At 40.6% G+C, this 13,806-nt stretch overlaps 2 protein-coding genes across 3 annotated transcripts; one reads left to right on the top strand and one right to left on the bottom strand.

Moving 5' to 3' along the window:
• Window positions 1-133: 133 nt before the first annotated feature.
• ndufs7 (NADH:ubiquinone oxidoreductase core subunit S7) lies at window positions 134-6,149 on the top strand. Of its 2 annotated transcripts, none has more exons than XM_019875484.1 (8): window positions 134-204; window positions 1,180-1,216; window positions 1,928-1,999; window positions 2,146-2,266; window positions 3,334-3,513; window positions 5,067-5,113; window positions 5,294-5,382; window positions 5,834-6,149. In XM_019875484.1, exons 1-8 carry the CDS (start codon window positions 189-191, stop codon window positions 5,929-5,931), a joined length of 660 nt encoding a protein of 219 aa, XP_019731043.1. In that variant the 5' UTR covers window positions 134-188; the 3' UTR covers window positions 5,932-6,149. The 2 variants fall into 2 exon arrangements, with proteins under 2 accessions (XP_019731043.1, XP_019731044.1); XM_019875485.1 differs by lacking the exon at window positions 134-204 and adding an exon at window positions 615-645.
• Window positions 6,150-6,713: 564 nt separating this feature from the next.
• On the bottom strand, window positions 6,714-10,221 carry gamt (guanidinoacetate N-methyltransferase). The gene is made up of 6 exons (XM_019875483.1): window positions 9,957-10,221; window positions 8,920-9,065; window positions 8,744-8,807; window positions 8,564-8,631; window positions 8,213-8,323; window positions 6,714-7,417 (listed from the first exon to the last, which is right to left on the bottom strand). The coding sequence occupies exons 1-6, from the start codon at window positions 10,141-10,143 to the stop codon at window positions 7,277-7,279; spliced, it is 717 nt and encodes a 238-aa protein (XP_019731042.1). The 5' UTR covers window positions 10,144-10,221; the 3' UTR covers window positions 6,714-7,276.
• Between the last annotated feature and the right edge of the window lie 3,585 nt (window positions 10,222-13,806).

Raw genomic sequence — 13,806 nt, 5'->3', positions numbered from 1 at the left:
CAAACATTGTACCAATTTTAACAGTGGTACTGGTTACAATTTTAGGTCAAAACTTCAGGACTGAGAATGTACCTCCATTATAATAACCATCGTAATGTTGTTGTAATTTGACCGTATAGCAGCGCCCCCTAGCCGCGTGAGCACGTGATTAGCACAAACAGACCTGTGACGTAAACACACCTCCAAAGATGGCGGCATTGGTCGGTACGTAATGTTTAGGATGAAATACTACGCTTTCGTTAACTTTATTTAGTTTTATGACATTAATTTGCAACTTGTATTTGCACTTTGGGAAACCGTGGCTCCCAAACAGGGTGAACATTTTCAACAGTGTTTACAAAATTGAGTTAAAATAATTAATTCAGCTGACAGAATGTGTGAGCTCAGGTTTTAAAACAGTCGGGGGTTCAAAGTAGGATTTCTGCGAAGTTTTTTTTCTTCCAAACATTTTACCAATTTTAACAGTGGTACTGGTTACAATTTGAGGTCAAAACTTCAGGATTGAGAATGTCCCTCCATTAAAACAACCATGGTAATGTTGTTATAATTTGACCATATAGCAGCGCCCCCTAGCCGCGTGAGCACGTGATTAGCACAAACAGACCTGTGACGTAAACACACCTCCAAAGATGGCGGCGTTGGTCGGTACGTAATGTTTCGGATGAAATACTACGCTTTCGTTAACTTTATTTAGATTTATGACATTAATTTGCAGTTTGTATTTGCACTTTGGGAAACCACATGCCACGGTGTTGAATTTGGTCTGAGTCCCTATCCGGAGCTGGAACTTTAATGCGCATACGCACGCTGACCTTGCTTTTGTCTGATCGCAGCTTGCTAGCTAACAAGTGAGCTAAGCAGACAGCTGTTTTACTTGCAAACCTCTGCTGTGACGTGTCAGCAAAGTTATAAACAAACAGACAGACGAAACAAGCACCCAAACACACGATCCTTACCATCGTTTATTTAAATTTGCATTTGTTTATCTACAAGTTGGTGATTCCCATCATTGTAATCCTCTCATAATGGTTGTCGGGCAAATTGTTATTCTTGAGCAAAAGGACAATAAGAATAGACAGTATTTTTTCGTCATAGACCTACCTTGATCATTAAGTGGCGTTGTTACATAATTGATTCACAATTAATCTAAAATACTTAATGTATGTCATTGATTTGCAGTGCCTCGCCTGGTCATGTCTGGCAGTTTTTGTGGAAGGTAAGTGAAGAAATTACTATGGTTGTACCTTACGTTTCAACATGACGTCACCCATTTTTCCGGTGGCAAGCTGGCACTACAGTATTAGTAAACAACCCCTAAGGCCTAAGATGTCGTTTGAGCAAATCAGAGCGTTTAAAAAAAACCCACAAACAAATCACCATGGCTTTAATCACGATTTACCCTAGCTCCGAGCTGTACTTTCAATGTGTGATGTTTCACTTGAAAAGACCGTGTTACTTAGGGTAATTTGCTTCTAAGGGTATTGGGACACAGGCATGATTTTACTCCAAACCTCAACAGGTAACTTGATTTCCATGTGGTGGAAATTCAGACCAAGTTAACTAATAGTGATCATTGAGGGTTTGGGCAATTACGGTATATCAGGCGATATTAGTACTTAAAATGCCATAACCTTGCTCATGGTAGATTTAGCTCTATATGTCATCTTTCAACCATCAGTTGAGCTTCAGCCACCATTGAGTGGTTCTTTGTTGACTTTGATGCTGTCTAACTGACTTTCTGTTTGGCTATGATAAATGTTCATTTCCCAGTTGTCAAACTAAGAATGCATTAATTGCTTGACCTTGGCTTTACTGTTGCCCAGATTAATGCCAAAGACATGATTCAAAGTTCTATTGGACTGGAACAAATACAAATGTCTATAATATGATTTTGGTAACTCTGTCTGACTTAGTCTTTGCTCCACAGACCCATTTCGTCATTGTTTCTTCAGCAGAAGAGTCTGCACAGTGCCACTAAAAGTGAGAATACCACCACAAGGTGAGTGTGTTGAATATAAAAAAAGCCTAGAAGACGTCTCTGAGAATGCTATCGCTGAGAAGCCATCGCGCAATTAAAAGGTTTCTGTCTGTTGCTGCTTTTTTCTATCAAAGTACCCTATAACATTGAACTGTGTCATCTTGCAGTGTGGTTCCCATCCGAGAGAAAAGCACGGCAGTGGCGGCTGCCAAACCATCGTCTGTAGCCAGCAGCAAGGGAGAGTATGTCATCACCAAACTGGATGACCTCATTAATTGGGCACGCAGGGTGAGTTAACCGTCTTTTGTGTTTGTTCATGGTTACAATTCCTCTTGAATTCCAATACTTAATAATGCAGGTATTGTGACCCAAACATCTTTCCGCTATGCTTCAGGAAGCAGCAACTTGTGCTTGACATTCATTCACTAGCCATAAAATTACACATGCACAATACAAGAATGATCTTTTATGAATGACACTGTCACTTAGGTATCATCAATATAATAACAGTTAAGATAATACATGTTTACCAGCTCCTTTAAAACAGACTGTCTTATGCGCTCCTATTATGAGCCCAAAATGTTATTGCCTTTATAATTTACCATATATCTTCTTCTTCTCCTTTCGGCTTGTCCCTTTTTCAGGGGTTGCCACAGCGAGTCATTAATTTCCATATATATATAGATAGATAGATAGATAGATATATCATTCACTGTTTTTATAGTTGCACTGTTCAAAAGTAACTAATCCACTCAACACTATTGCTTTTTTTATATTTGCATTACATTTTGTGGTTTTGTCATTTACATACTCTTATACCCTTTGTCCATGCGCTGTGGTTCAGTTCAGAGAGAAACACTTTCTGGTATGTAGCTGTCAAAGTGACAATAAATAATCGTACTTGAATCCTGAATCCCCGATGCAGTACAAATGTACACCACTAGAAACTACAACCATTGATGAACTTATTGTTAAATTATTTTTGTTATTTTAACTTCAAGATGGCGCCGCGAGAGTGGCTGCCTTTCCAGCAGCTCCTATATTTTGTTGTTCTACTTCTTCCTTTCATAACTTTGCTGCTGTGAATTGGGAATTTCTCCTTTGCGAGACTAATAAAGGTTTTCTTATCTTATCTTAAAACCTCTCTACTTTTGTGTTGATTTATGAAATGTTTGGTGAGCCTATATTCCAGTTACATTAGGACTGGTTCCATGAAATCTGTGCAATTTTTTTACAAATACGATTTATACAATTAATTTCATTTGTTTCTTGAACAAAACATGTACAAGTGCATATTACATGTCCTATCACTCACTATCAACTACTCTTTACAACTGCTGTGTTTGTTCTTGCAGAGCTCTCTGTGGCCTATGACCTTCGGCTTAGCCTGCTGTGCGGTGGAGATGATGCACATGGCAGCGCCCCGCTACGACATGGACCGCTTCGGCGTAGTGTTCAGAGCCAGTCCCAGACAGGCTGATGTCATGATTGTGGCTGGGACACTGACAAACAAAATGGCTCCAGCGCTGAGAAAGGTGAGGGGGAATTATCAGCTGTAGATAGAAGTCTAATGCTATGGTCAGACCGAATGTGTTCTCAGCGTTTCTGGTGCTGTGTTTCAATAGTTGGTCAATACAGTTCGCATGATCAGGCGCAGTTGCGTACCGAGGGGCGTGTTTGAAGCACACATTTTGCTCCTTCACCCATTTCGTTGCGTTAAGCCCAAGTGAGCATTTGCCGGCGGTGATAGCCAGCCGCCATCAAGATCATACATACTATGGCACGCATGCGCCGAACAAGCAGACATATCCTGAATCCCCGATGCAGTACAAATGTACACCACGAGAAACCACAACCATTGATGAACTTATTGTTGATTTAAAACCTCTCTACTTTTGTGTTGATTTATGAAATGTTTGGTGAGTCTATATTCCAGTTACATTAGGACTAGTTCCATGAAATCAGTGCGATTTTTTACAAATACGATTTATACAATTAATTTCATTTGTTTCTTGAACAAAACATGTACAAGTGCATATTACATGTCCTATCACTCACTATCAACTACTCTTTACAACTGCTGTGTTTGTTCTTGCAGAGCTCTCTGTGGCCTATGACCTTCGGCTTAGCCTGCTGTGCGGTGGAGATGATGCACATGGCAGCGCCCCGCTACGACATGGACCGCTTCGGCGTAGTGTTCAGAGCCAGTCCCAGACAGGCTGATGTCATGATTGTGGCTGGGACACTGACAAACAAAATGGCTCCAGCGCTGAGAAAGGTGAGGGGGAATTATCAGCTGTAGATAGAAGTCTAATGCTATGGTCAGACCGAATGTGTTCTCAGCGTTTCTGGTGCTGTGTTTCAATAGTTGGTCAATACAGTTCGCATGATCAGGCGCAGTTGCGTACCGAGGGGCGTGTTTGAAGCACACATTTTGCTCCTTCACCCATTTCGTTGCGTTAAGCCCAAGTGAACATTTGCCGGCGGTGATAGCCAGCCGGCATCAAGATCATACATACTATGTCACGCATGTGCCGAACAAGCAGACACACAGCCAATTCAAGTTTTAAAAAAAGACACACGCACACACACAGTGTGGTGAACTTAAAACAATGTGGGAGAATATCATTGCCATCTATGTGGCTGAGAGATACACAAGAACCCAGCTTCCAGTACCGGTCTGAACCGAGACAAAAAAGGAGCAGACTTGGTGAACTGGGAGTATCTTGCGAGTGGACTGATTTTGTTTGCAACTGTTGAACTGTCGACCAGGATAGCATTTAACAGCGAACACAACCACCGGCCAACAGATTGACTAGTGTTTTTCACAGAAATATTTTCTGTCATGAGCAGATAATCAAAGATGTACTGGGTTCTTTGCGATTGGCTGGGGACCAGTCGCCTCTCGCCTCAAATCAGTTGACATTAGACTCCAGCTCACCCGCAACTTTGACGAGGACAAGTCGTGTAGAAAATTGATCTATGTTTATGATTTCACACTTGATGACACATACTTGTGTACAAAAGTCAGTTACCGGTATGCATTATATATACCATTTAATATTATGTTAATACTTATTTCCAACAGGTGTACGACCAGATGCCTGAGCCAAGATACGTCATTTCCATGGGAAGGTAAGATGACCACTAAAGCACTTTTCTTACCTGTAGAATGCTGCGTGAAAATCGTGTTTCTATCACTGACGTCCTCTTGTGTAAATTGGTATTGGCAGTAAAGTGAATGTTTTGTTTCTCAACATACTACTGTTGTAATCAATGCCTGACCCATGATTGTTACAACTTTCCTTAACCCAGCTGTGCAAACGGAGGCGGCTACTACCACTATTCTTATGCTGTCGTCAGAGGCTGTGACCGAATTGTACCAGTGGATATTTATGTTCCAGGTATACCATTGGCACTCATTACACACATTCATATGATGATGATTATATTGCATATATTAATCTACTATTGGGCTGATAATTATAGTACAGTGTAACCTTTAGGGGTAAAACACAATCCATTGCAGTCAAACACAATCCATTGCAGTTTATGGGGTAACCTCCAACTTACAACATTTATGAATAGAAAACCATTGAAACAGAACTAATCAGTTTCAGTCCGTCACCATTATAAAATCTTTATTAACTGTGGCCCACAGTAAGTAACATTGAAATATTTTTAAATGTCATACAATTGGAAACATTTCAAATCTAAAGTTACTCACCCTTTAAAGACACAAGTTACAGCTGCACAGAGGCCGAGGGTGAAGTCTGCTTTTGCTTCGGAAGCGACTCTCTTAAAAGGAAATTCAGGGCTAAAATGTTAACTGCTACTCATTTCTGGTCTGCACAGGGTGCCCACCCACCGCAGAGGCTCTCCTCTATGGAACATTGCAGTTGCAGAAAAAGATCAAACGTGAGAAGAAGTTGGCAATCTGGTATCGGAAGTAAATATAGGCATCATTTATGACTGTGTATGTGTGTATACCTGGGCTTGTGGTTCTGGTTTCATTTGGGACGTCACTCGTCCTCAGTGTAGATGTGCAAGAAATCACTTTAATAAAGTCAATGTTATTTAACATTAGCTTTTCTTCTGTTTGTTTTCAACCAAACTCTCGTGTGGTTGTTTTTTCATGGAGTGAGCTGTCACTTCTCCAAGGTAGCTTTTTTTTTTTTTTTTTAACAAAAATACAAGTTCCACTCACAATTAAAATCTCTTAACTTGGTTAGGTTGGTATAACGATGGAGTTTTCGATTGCCCCGTCGGTACTTGAAAGTGGTAAACCAGAAATGCCTGGTTTACAGTGACTGTCAACCAGGTGGCGCCAACTACCAACTTGGCAGCAGACCCAAAGCAGACAAAGTTGACCCAAACACTTCTGACATGTTTTTAGTTTCAGAAGTACAGTATATAACGAATTCAACTGAAATCTAATTCAACCAGCACAGTTCCGCTAGTATCATATTTCTGACCAGTGTGCTAGTGCGTTATGTCACAATGGAAAATTCTACAAATATACAGGTCTGAAAAAATCAGTCACTGCAAAATTAACCATTTTTCTGATTTTGCTATTTCTATGTATATGTTTTTAGTAAAATGAAAATGTTTGTATTTCATAAACTACTAACACCGTAATGCCAAAATTCTACATTCAAATGTCATTTTTTTAGCATTTATTTGTAGAAAATCAAAAATGTTCAAAATGCCAAAAAAGGTCATCATTTTTTGGGGGGGGTGGGGGGGGCTCTTAATGTTTGCAGATCTGTATAAACAGCCAGTCTCTGTTATGACTAAATATTTTCCATACAACAATGTACATGTTATTCCACCAGTACAGGTTACAATAATAAGGCAGGGACAAGAGTATACACTAATGTCCTAACATGCAAGCCATGTGTTTCTCCAATTTGAGCGCTGCCAACTCCCGTAGTTTCTCCACCTGCCGTTTTCTGTCCGTCCAATGACAAATTTCTTACGCGTTGATATTGTGTTCATTTAACATGCACTGGTATCTTCACAGTAATGCATATAGTTGTTACTTTGTAGCATCCCAGTAGGCCACAAAAACATTTCTCACTGTCACAACATTAAACACCTCTTGTTGACTGTGCAAGTGCTTCTGAGTGTAAAAGCTTGTTTGTTATTCTTATGTGACCTGCCAGCATAAATTGAAAAATCCAGTGACCCATGGATATGGATTTGGTTTTATTGAAAGCTGGGAAACAAGTAAGTAAGGAGAGGGTCAGAGGAGGCACATGATAGTTTAAAAATATGGTTTCAGCAGTGTTCTGCACTTTACTCCTTGATAATGGTGGGGGTGATCATCTTATGGAAGGAATAGTATTTGCACTCAGTGGGAGGTACAATGTCCATGGTGGTAGTGCTTATCTTCTCCTTCTTGAAGCCGGCTTCAAGCAGATGAGGCACCTGGCTCTCCTGAAATCATTAACAGTCGCTCAGTAAGGTGCGATGGTGGTGTTATCAGTAACCGTGAACTTATTGCAGCACGTTACAAACTTTTGCCCTGAACTAAAGGCTGATGTACAGTGGCTGTGCTCTGCATCTGAACCACACAAAGCCTTAATGGTGATTATTAAAACCCAGATCATTTAACAGAACTATATGTCAGAAATATGCCATTTGGAGAACGCAATATTGATATTTGTCAAGAAAAACTGCTTGTTGTTAATAGTCTTCAAGAGTTCATGTTTACCCTTTTAGCAGTCAGTTGTCGATTCAATTGAATACTAATGGTAGGAGGTCTTAGTTCAGCCGACAGGTCCTTAAAAACCTAATAAAAACTGAACTTTGGTCCTGCTTTAGCCATATAGATGATGAAAATACTGTGTGTGTCCAAGATAAATGTAACACGTTAATCATAGGGTGATCTTACATGTATTTCTTCACTTTTGGATAGCATAAAAAGATTCACTTTGGGATAACATAAGAAGAAAAAGACTGAATTGGTCCTTATTGATCCCACAATGGAGGAAATAACTGGGAACAAAGTACAAACTTAATCTCCGTCCTAATTTAACCCCCCGCCTCAATTCCACTCTTGTAACAGCAAAGTGACACGAGAGATGTCAACTCAATATTTTAGCAACCAACCCAAACTGTTGGAAATAATGCTATAATGCTAACTTGTGGTGGTCTTCACCTAGACAGATTGCATTCAGGTTGCGTACCATTCCAAAGCGATAGCCACATTTGCTGATGACAACAACTAACCTGAAACATGGTCTCAATATTGTTGTATTTGTCTTTGAGCAGCTCGCCCCAGGAGGTCAGATTGCAGTAGGTGAGTACGCCGCCGGGCTTTAGCATTCGGTGAGCGTGACCCTACAGACATATGTAGACAAATCAGACCTTCAGGTGCACCAACATATGATGTGATTTGCCAATAGGCTTTAGCATTCGGTGAGCGTGACCCTACAGACATGTAGACAAATCAGACCTTGAGGTGCACCAACATATGATGTGATTTGCCAATCGATTTAATAACATTTGCCGTTCTAGACGATTCCAATTTCACACAAGCCAACAAACTGTCAGAATTTCAGCCTCAAATTGTGAGCTAACCTTGATAAAGTCAAACTGGTGAGTGTGCCATGTGTCCTCAGACAGAGGGTATGTGTCATACAGGATACCTGGAAGGGGAGACAAAGTGCTACATAGAAGTGTACAGCCATCTTTACTGCTTAAATAACTGCAGAAAGTCAATGTCGGCACAATTTCTTTGCATCTGATGTGATTTCATACCGTCAAAGTGGTTATCTGGCAGGGTGGGCACAACTTGTTCCCAGAGGCCCTTGAGGGGCACAACCTACAAAGATAAAAAAAAAAGTTACTCAGTAACATCTTTACATGCCAGCACAAGAGCAGCGAGGCAAATAAACCAGGCTCCAAAAACCCGTTATAGTGGAGGTCTTACAGACCTTGTGTGGTTGGGACTTGGCCCAGTTCTCCAGTCGGGCAAAGACGCCATCGTTGCACTCGATGATCCAGTGCTCCTCAATGGGAAAAGACTCCAATTTGGTGGCAGCTATGGCCATTCCGAATCCGATCTCCAGAACCCGGCCGCCTAGATGACAAAACAACAACAGAAACACGATCAGACCCAATTACAGCCACCGAAATCTAGAGGATGTTTAAATTGACGTCTTTAGTCTTGACATTCAAAATGGTCATAGTTAATTCAACAAAATAGGTTGAGTGGTATGGCAGCAATTTAAAATATATACTACTATAATGTTATTTGTTTTATGCTTTCCGTTTGAAGAATCACCAGTTGGTTGGATGTGGCTGGAAAGCTTATCGGGTTTCAAGAATATAAATAGATGTGAGTAGCTTGGGAGTTGCTGTTGCTGGCTTCCTGATGATTTATTGGCCTTCAATTACTTACACTATTAGTTAAGTTGGTATTTTAAATATAAACTTTAATAATTTGCATATTTATTAATTTATAACAACAAAAAAAGGTTTTGGCACTGACACTTGTCCTGCACATGTGCGTGCGTGAGACTATTTTCACACAAAGCAAAGAAAGATGATTTGAGCGAACTGCCTCCCACCCCGAACCGCCCCCCTACAGACATCTTGGCCAATTTCCATGACAGCTGCCGGACTCCTCTCTGTTCACTCACCCCCAAGTGTGCTCGAGAGAGTTCATCATAAAAGAAAGTAAAATCCTTGTTAGGTCTGCACCGGTCCAACTGCATGCATTAAATAACGTTTTTTAAATACCAGCTTAAGAAACCAAGTTACAAGGTCCTTCACGTTAAAAACAATAACTGAACAAAATAAAATGATTGATCTTGAGCAATTCAAACTAAAGAAAATTCATTTATATACACGAATAATTGAAAAAAAAATACACAATTAAGTTATACGCTTGTGCCAAATGTGGGTCAGAACGCTGGCAAGCAACGGCGTGTCCGATAAAGGAAGCCTACATGAAGAAAACACCTTATACCTTTGGAGGCCGCCACCGTTGCCAAGGAATGCATGTACGGGGTTTCCCAGCGCTCCATCACGGGTTTGCCCATAATCTCCAGGTGCGTGTCGGCTTCATTGTAGCCGGCGTTGGCGTCGTGCCACGAGGCCTTGCAGTCCTCCCCCTTGGAGAAAATGGGCCGATCGGCTGAGGCGCTGCTGCTCATTGTGTGTCTTCACAGCGAAGGGGGGGGGCGAAAGGCGAGAAGCCGGGCTTTATATCGGGCTCCGGAGTGCTGACGCTGCGGGGCTTTGATGGTACTGCTGGTCAAAGGCTCAAGCAGCGAACTGCACTCACTCGCCTCCTAGATTGTCTACAAGTTCGATGCTTCACTCGGTTGAATAATTTGCAAGCGTGAGCCCTCAGCTAAAGCGACAGTCCAAGATAAATCGAGAAAGAAAAGGAGAAATACTGTACATTCTTCATTGTCAATGGACTTTTCAAACAAACTACAAAGTGTACAACCATGCAATATTGGTGGAAACATTTTAACAAGAGGTATATGTGCGTACCTGTATCAAAATAGATTGTCTTCTCCCAAACATTCAGGTTACTTATGTGTATTTATTTATAAAAATCCAATCCATTCCTCTTCTGCTGCAGTCTAAACATTTAAAGAACCTTTTAGTCCCACAGACTTTCCCCAAAAGTGTTCTCTTACATACATGTGAGAATGAAATTGTGTTAACTGTTTTTAAAAAATTATATGTCATAGCTTTTTATTTAATTTTTTTCCCGTAGAATGTTGCAATTAATAGAGTGCACTTTTTAACATTTTTGTTTTGTTTTAACTGATGGCCAGCTAAGATTGACTATTTCTTCTTGAAATATCCTGAAGTGCTTAGCATATGTAGACATGCAGTGTACTCAATTAGCATGTCTCAAAAATAAGGATTTTTTTCTGGACACCACTTAGCCCCAAGGAGGAAATCATCTGGGCACTCCTCAACTCAACTCAACTCAACTCAACTCAACTGTATTTATAGAGCACTTTCAAACAGCCATTGCTGCATACAAAGTGCTGTACATGGAGCAATTTAACAATTTAGCAATTTAACTCCTGGTATAAATTACAGTACAGCTATCTGTTCACCTGTTAAGTGATATCAGTACGATAGTGAAGAGTTTGTCTTGTGAAAATGGAATTGTCACTTTGAAACGGCTGATCGCTGCTATTCTTTTGGCTGGAAATGTATTCACAGAATTGTATCTAAAAAGAAAATATCAGTAGTGGTCGTCCCCGTCACTCATGTCCCCCACTTTTTCAACACCCACACTTGTAAAATTGCTCACACCCTCACATCCTTTTTCAAAAGCATTGTGGGCCATATAAAATTTTATTTGTAGTATACCGCGGCCACAAAAAAAAACAGTAGGTGGGCCACAGATGGCCTCCGGGCCGTATTTTGGACACCTTAGTGTAGTGGTTTCAGTGGCAATCCATATAATTTATAGTGACAATTGCCTAGACCCAATATACAATATTATATTAAATAGCTGAGTCCTTGAACAGAAACTATGTATGTCTGAACTTTGAAACCAGTGAAAATCTATCCTATACATTGCAACTGTATGGTCTTCTCAAGGTGATCAAAAAATACTTAGCTCTCTAAGTTCCACCATAATGGCCAACATGAGAGTACACCAACATAGTTGGCTGAATTACAACTGAACTGTACTTACAAATATAGGCAAGTGCACTTGAAAAGTACAGCCAAACAAAGAAAAGGAAAAAAGTAAGAGTGTTCACTCTGATGCTTGCCAACAGACGACTAAAAGATGCTCTGTTTCAAGAATAGTAGAATATCTGTGGAGAATAAAGATAAGACAGTTTCAGAAACAAAAATGTTTTCCTCCACTTTCTGCTTAGTGTCAAGGTGAAATTTGTGAATATATCACATGAATGATCCTCGGGTATGGTCATCTTATGACACAATAATGTATGACAATCAATCTGGAATGAGGATCATATTAAATTATCATCATCATTCTCTTCCACTTATGGTCAGGTCACCAAGGCAGCATCTTAAGCGGGGAAACCCAGACTTGCCTCTCCCTAGCCACCTAGCCTTTGGCTGCCATCCAGCTATCAGAGCACCCTTTGGCCCCTCCCACAGGTGGTGAGCCCATGGGAAAGAGGGACCCACATTTTCCTTTTGGACTGAGTGATGGCAACTCACTGTTAGAACCCCCAGACTGGAAAACACTTTGTACAACTTAAAACTATGCCCCATGGGTGCAATCCCAGCCACCAGGCCAACATGCCCCACCTCCAGTCCTGGCGTCAATTGGGGCCCTTGTGACCCACGTCTGGGCAAGGGAAAAAGTATTACAATATTGTTATTCGTCATAGGGGTCTTTTGAGCCGTTCTGGGTCTATTTTAATTATACATATACAATTATGTCCAACCTTCTCCCCTGTGCAACATTACATGCGGCACAATGGCACTACAATGAGCCAAAACAGTTCATTTTGCCCTCTTCACATCACCTCGACCACCATTACCCATCATGCACTTCAGGCACATTAGCCGAGGCTGAGTGGAGTTTACTCCTCAGTGAGGGTCCTCATGCACTCATGGATTTATGTCCATCTCCCTCTCATACCGCAGCGGCCTCTTTAGTTACACTGCTTTGGAATATTAATGTAAGAACTCACATTCATGAGCTTCTGTTGACAACATCAGCAACATTAACACTGCAATTTTCTTGTGACATTATTCACACAGTTTGGTTCAAATCGGCAAAACTAAATACACTTACCGCTGGTCATCTTTTAAATGAGATAATGTACTGTATCTATGGGTACTCAAGTTACAAAAGCTGGCCTTTACTGAACATTTTAGGTTTTACAGCCTCGAGGATAGGTCTCTTAACATGCAGCGAATGTAGGGTCTCAAATGATTCCCTCTCTTCAGTCTTGTGAATTCCTGTAAATAAAGCAACCCCTTGGAATTCTGCCAGCGTGGCTCTGTCTTCAAGAATGTGGCTAAGGAAATAAAAAACAGCAAAGGTCATATACTGCACACCAGTGTTTCCCAACATTTAACGGGCCAAGGCATCCATTTTAGATTCAAAAATAGGCCACCAAAAGTATCAATACTGGCATAATGTTGATATGTATTTCTCATGGCACGGCACACTCGTTTGGCTTGGCATCCTGGTTGGCAATGACATTGGCTTTCATTTGTTGGCCCTGAAAGAGTGATGGCAACTCACTGTTAGAACCCCCAGACTGGAAAACTCCAATAACAACATCACATATTCAAATGATTCTATTGTCAATGGTCACTTGTCACATCTGTACAATCGATGGAGACATTTTACTGCATGGCCGCTTCTGTTGATCTTTTTCTTGTCCCGTCCCTTCCTATAATGTGTGACATACTGCTGCACTCAGCATTGTTTTGTCCATCTCAAAGCAAAGGTAATGTCCACAGTAATCAGCGGTAAAGGGCGAACAGATAATCATTATCAGTAGGTGGTGTTTTTCAACTGAGTTCCTCGATGCACGAGTTGTCTCAAAGTAGAAGAATGTGATGTTTTTTTTTGGGGGTTTTTTTGCAAAGTTTGTGCAAGAATGTAAGGAGTAGTTGTCTCAAAGTAGAAGAATGTGATGTTTTTTTTTTGGGTTTTTTTTTTTGCAAAGTTTGTGCAAGAATGTAAGGAGTGAAGTGTGATATTGTCCATCAGGTGTGAATTTCCTAAAAAATGACATTACGGTTGTGGTACTTTACATTTATAAAGAATAATGAATGTTGTATTTGTGTTTAAATGTTTAATTTCACATTTCATTTGAAAATGCCACAAATAATGCACACCAGACTCT

Source organism: Hippocampus comes, unplaced genomic scaffold (genome assembly GCF_001891065.2).
Source record: "Hippocampus comes isolate QL1 unplaced genomic scaffold, H_comes_QL1_v1.1 scaffold132, whole genome shotgun sequence".
Classification (NCBI taxonomy): domain Eukaryota; kingdom Metazoa; phylum Chordata; class Actinopteri; order Syngnathiformes; family Syngnathidae; genus Hippocampus; species Hippocampus comes.
Note: the sequence above shows the minus strand (reverse complement) of the source record. Positions and strands in the feature narration are given on the sequence as shown.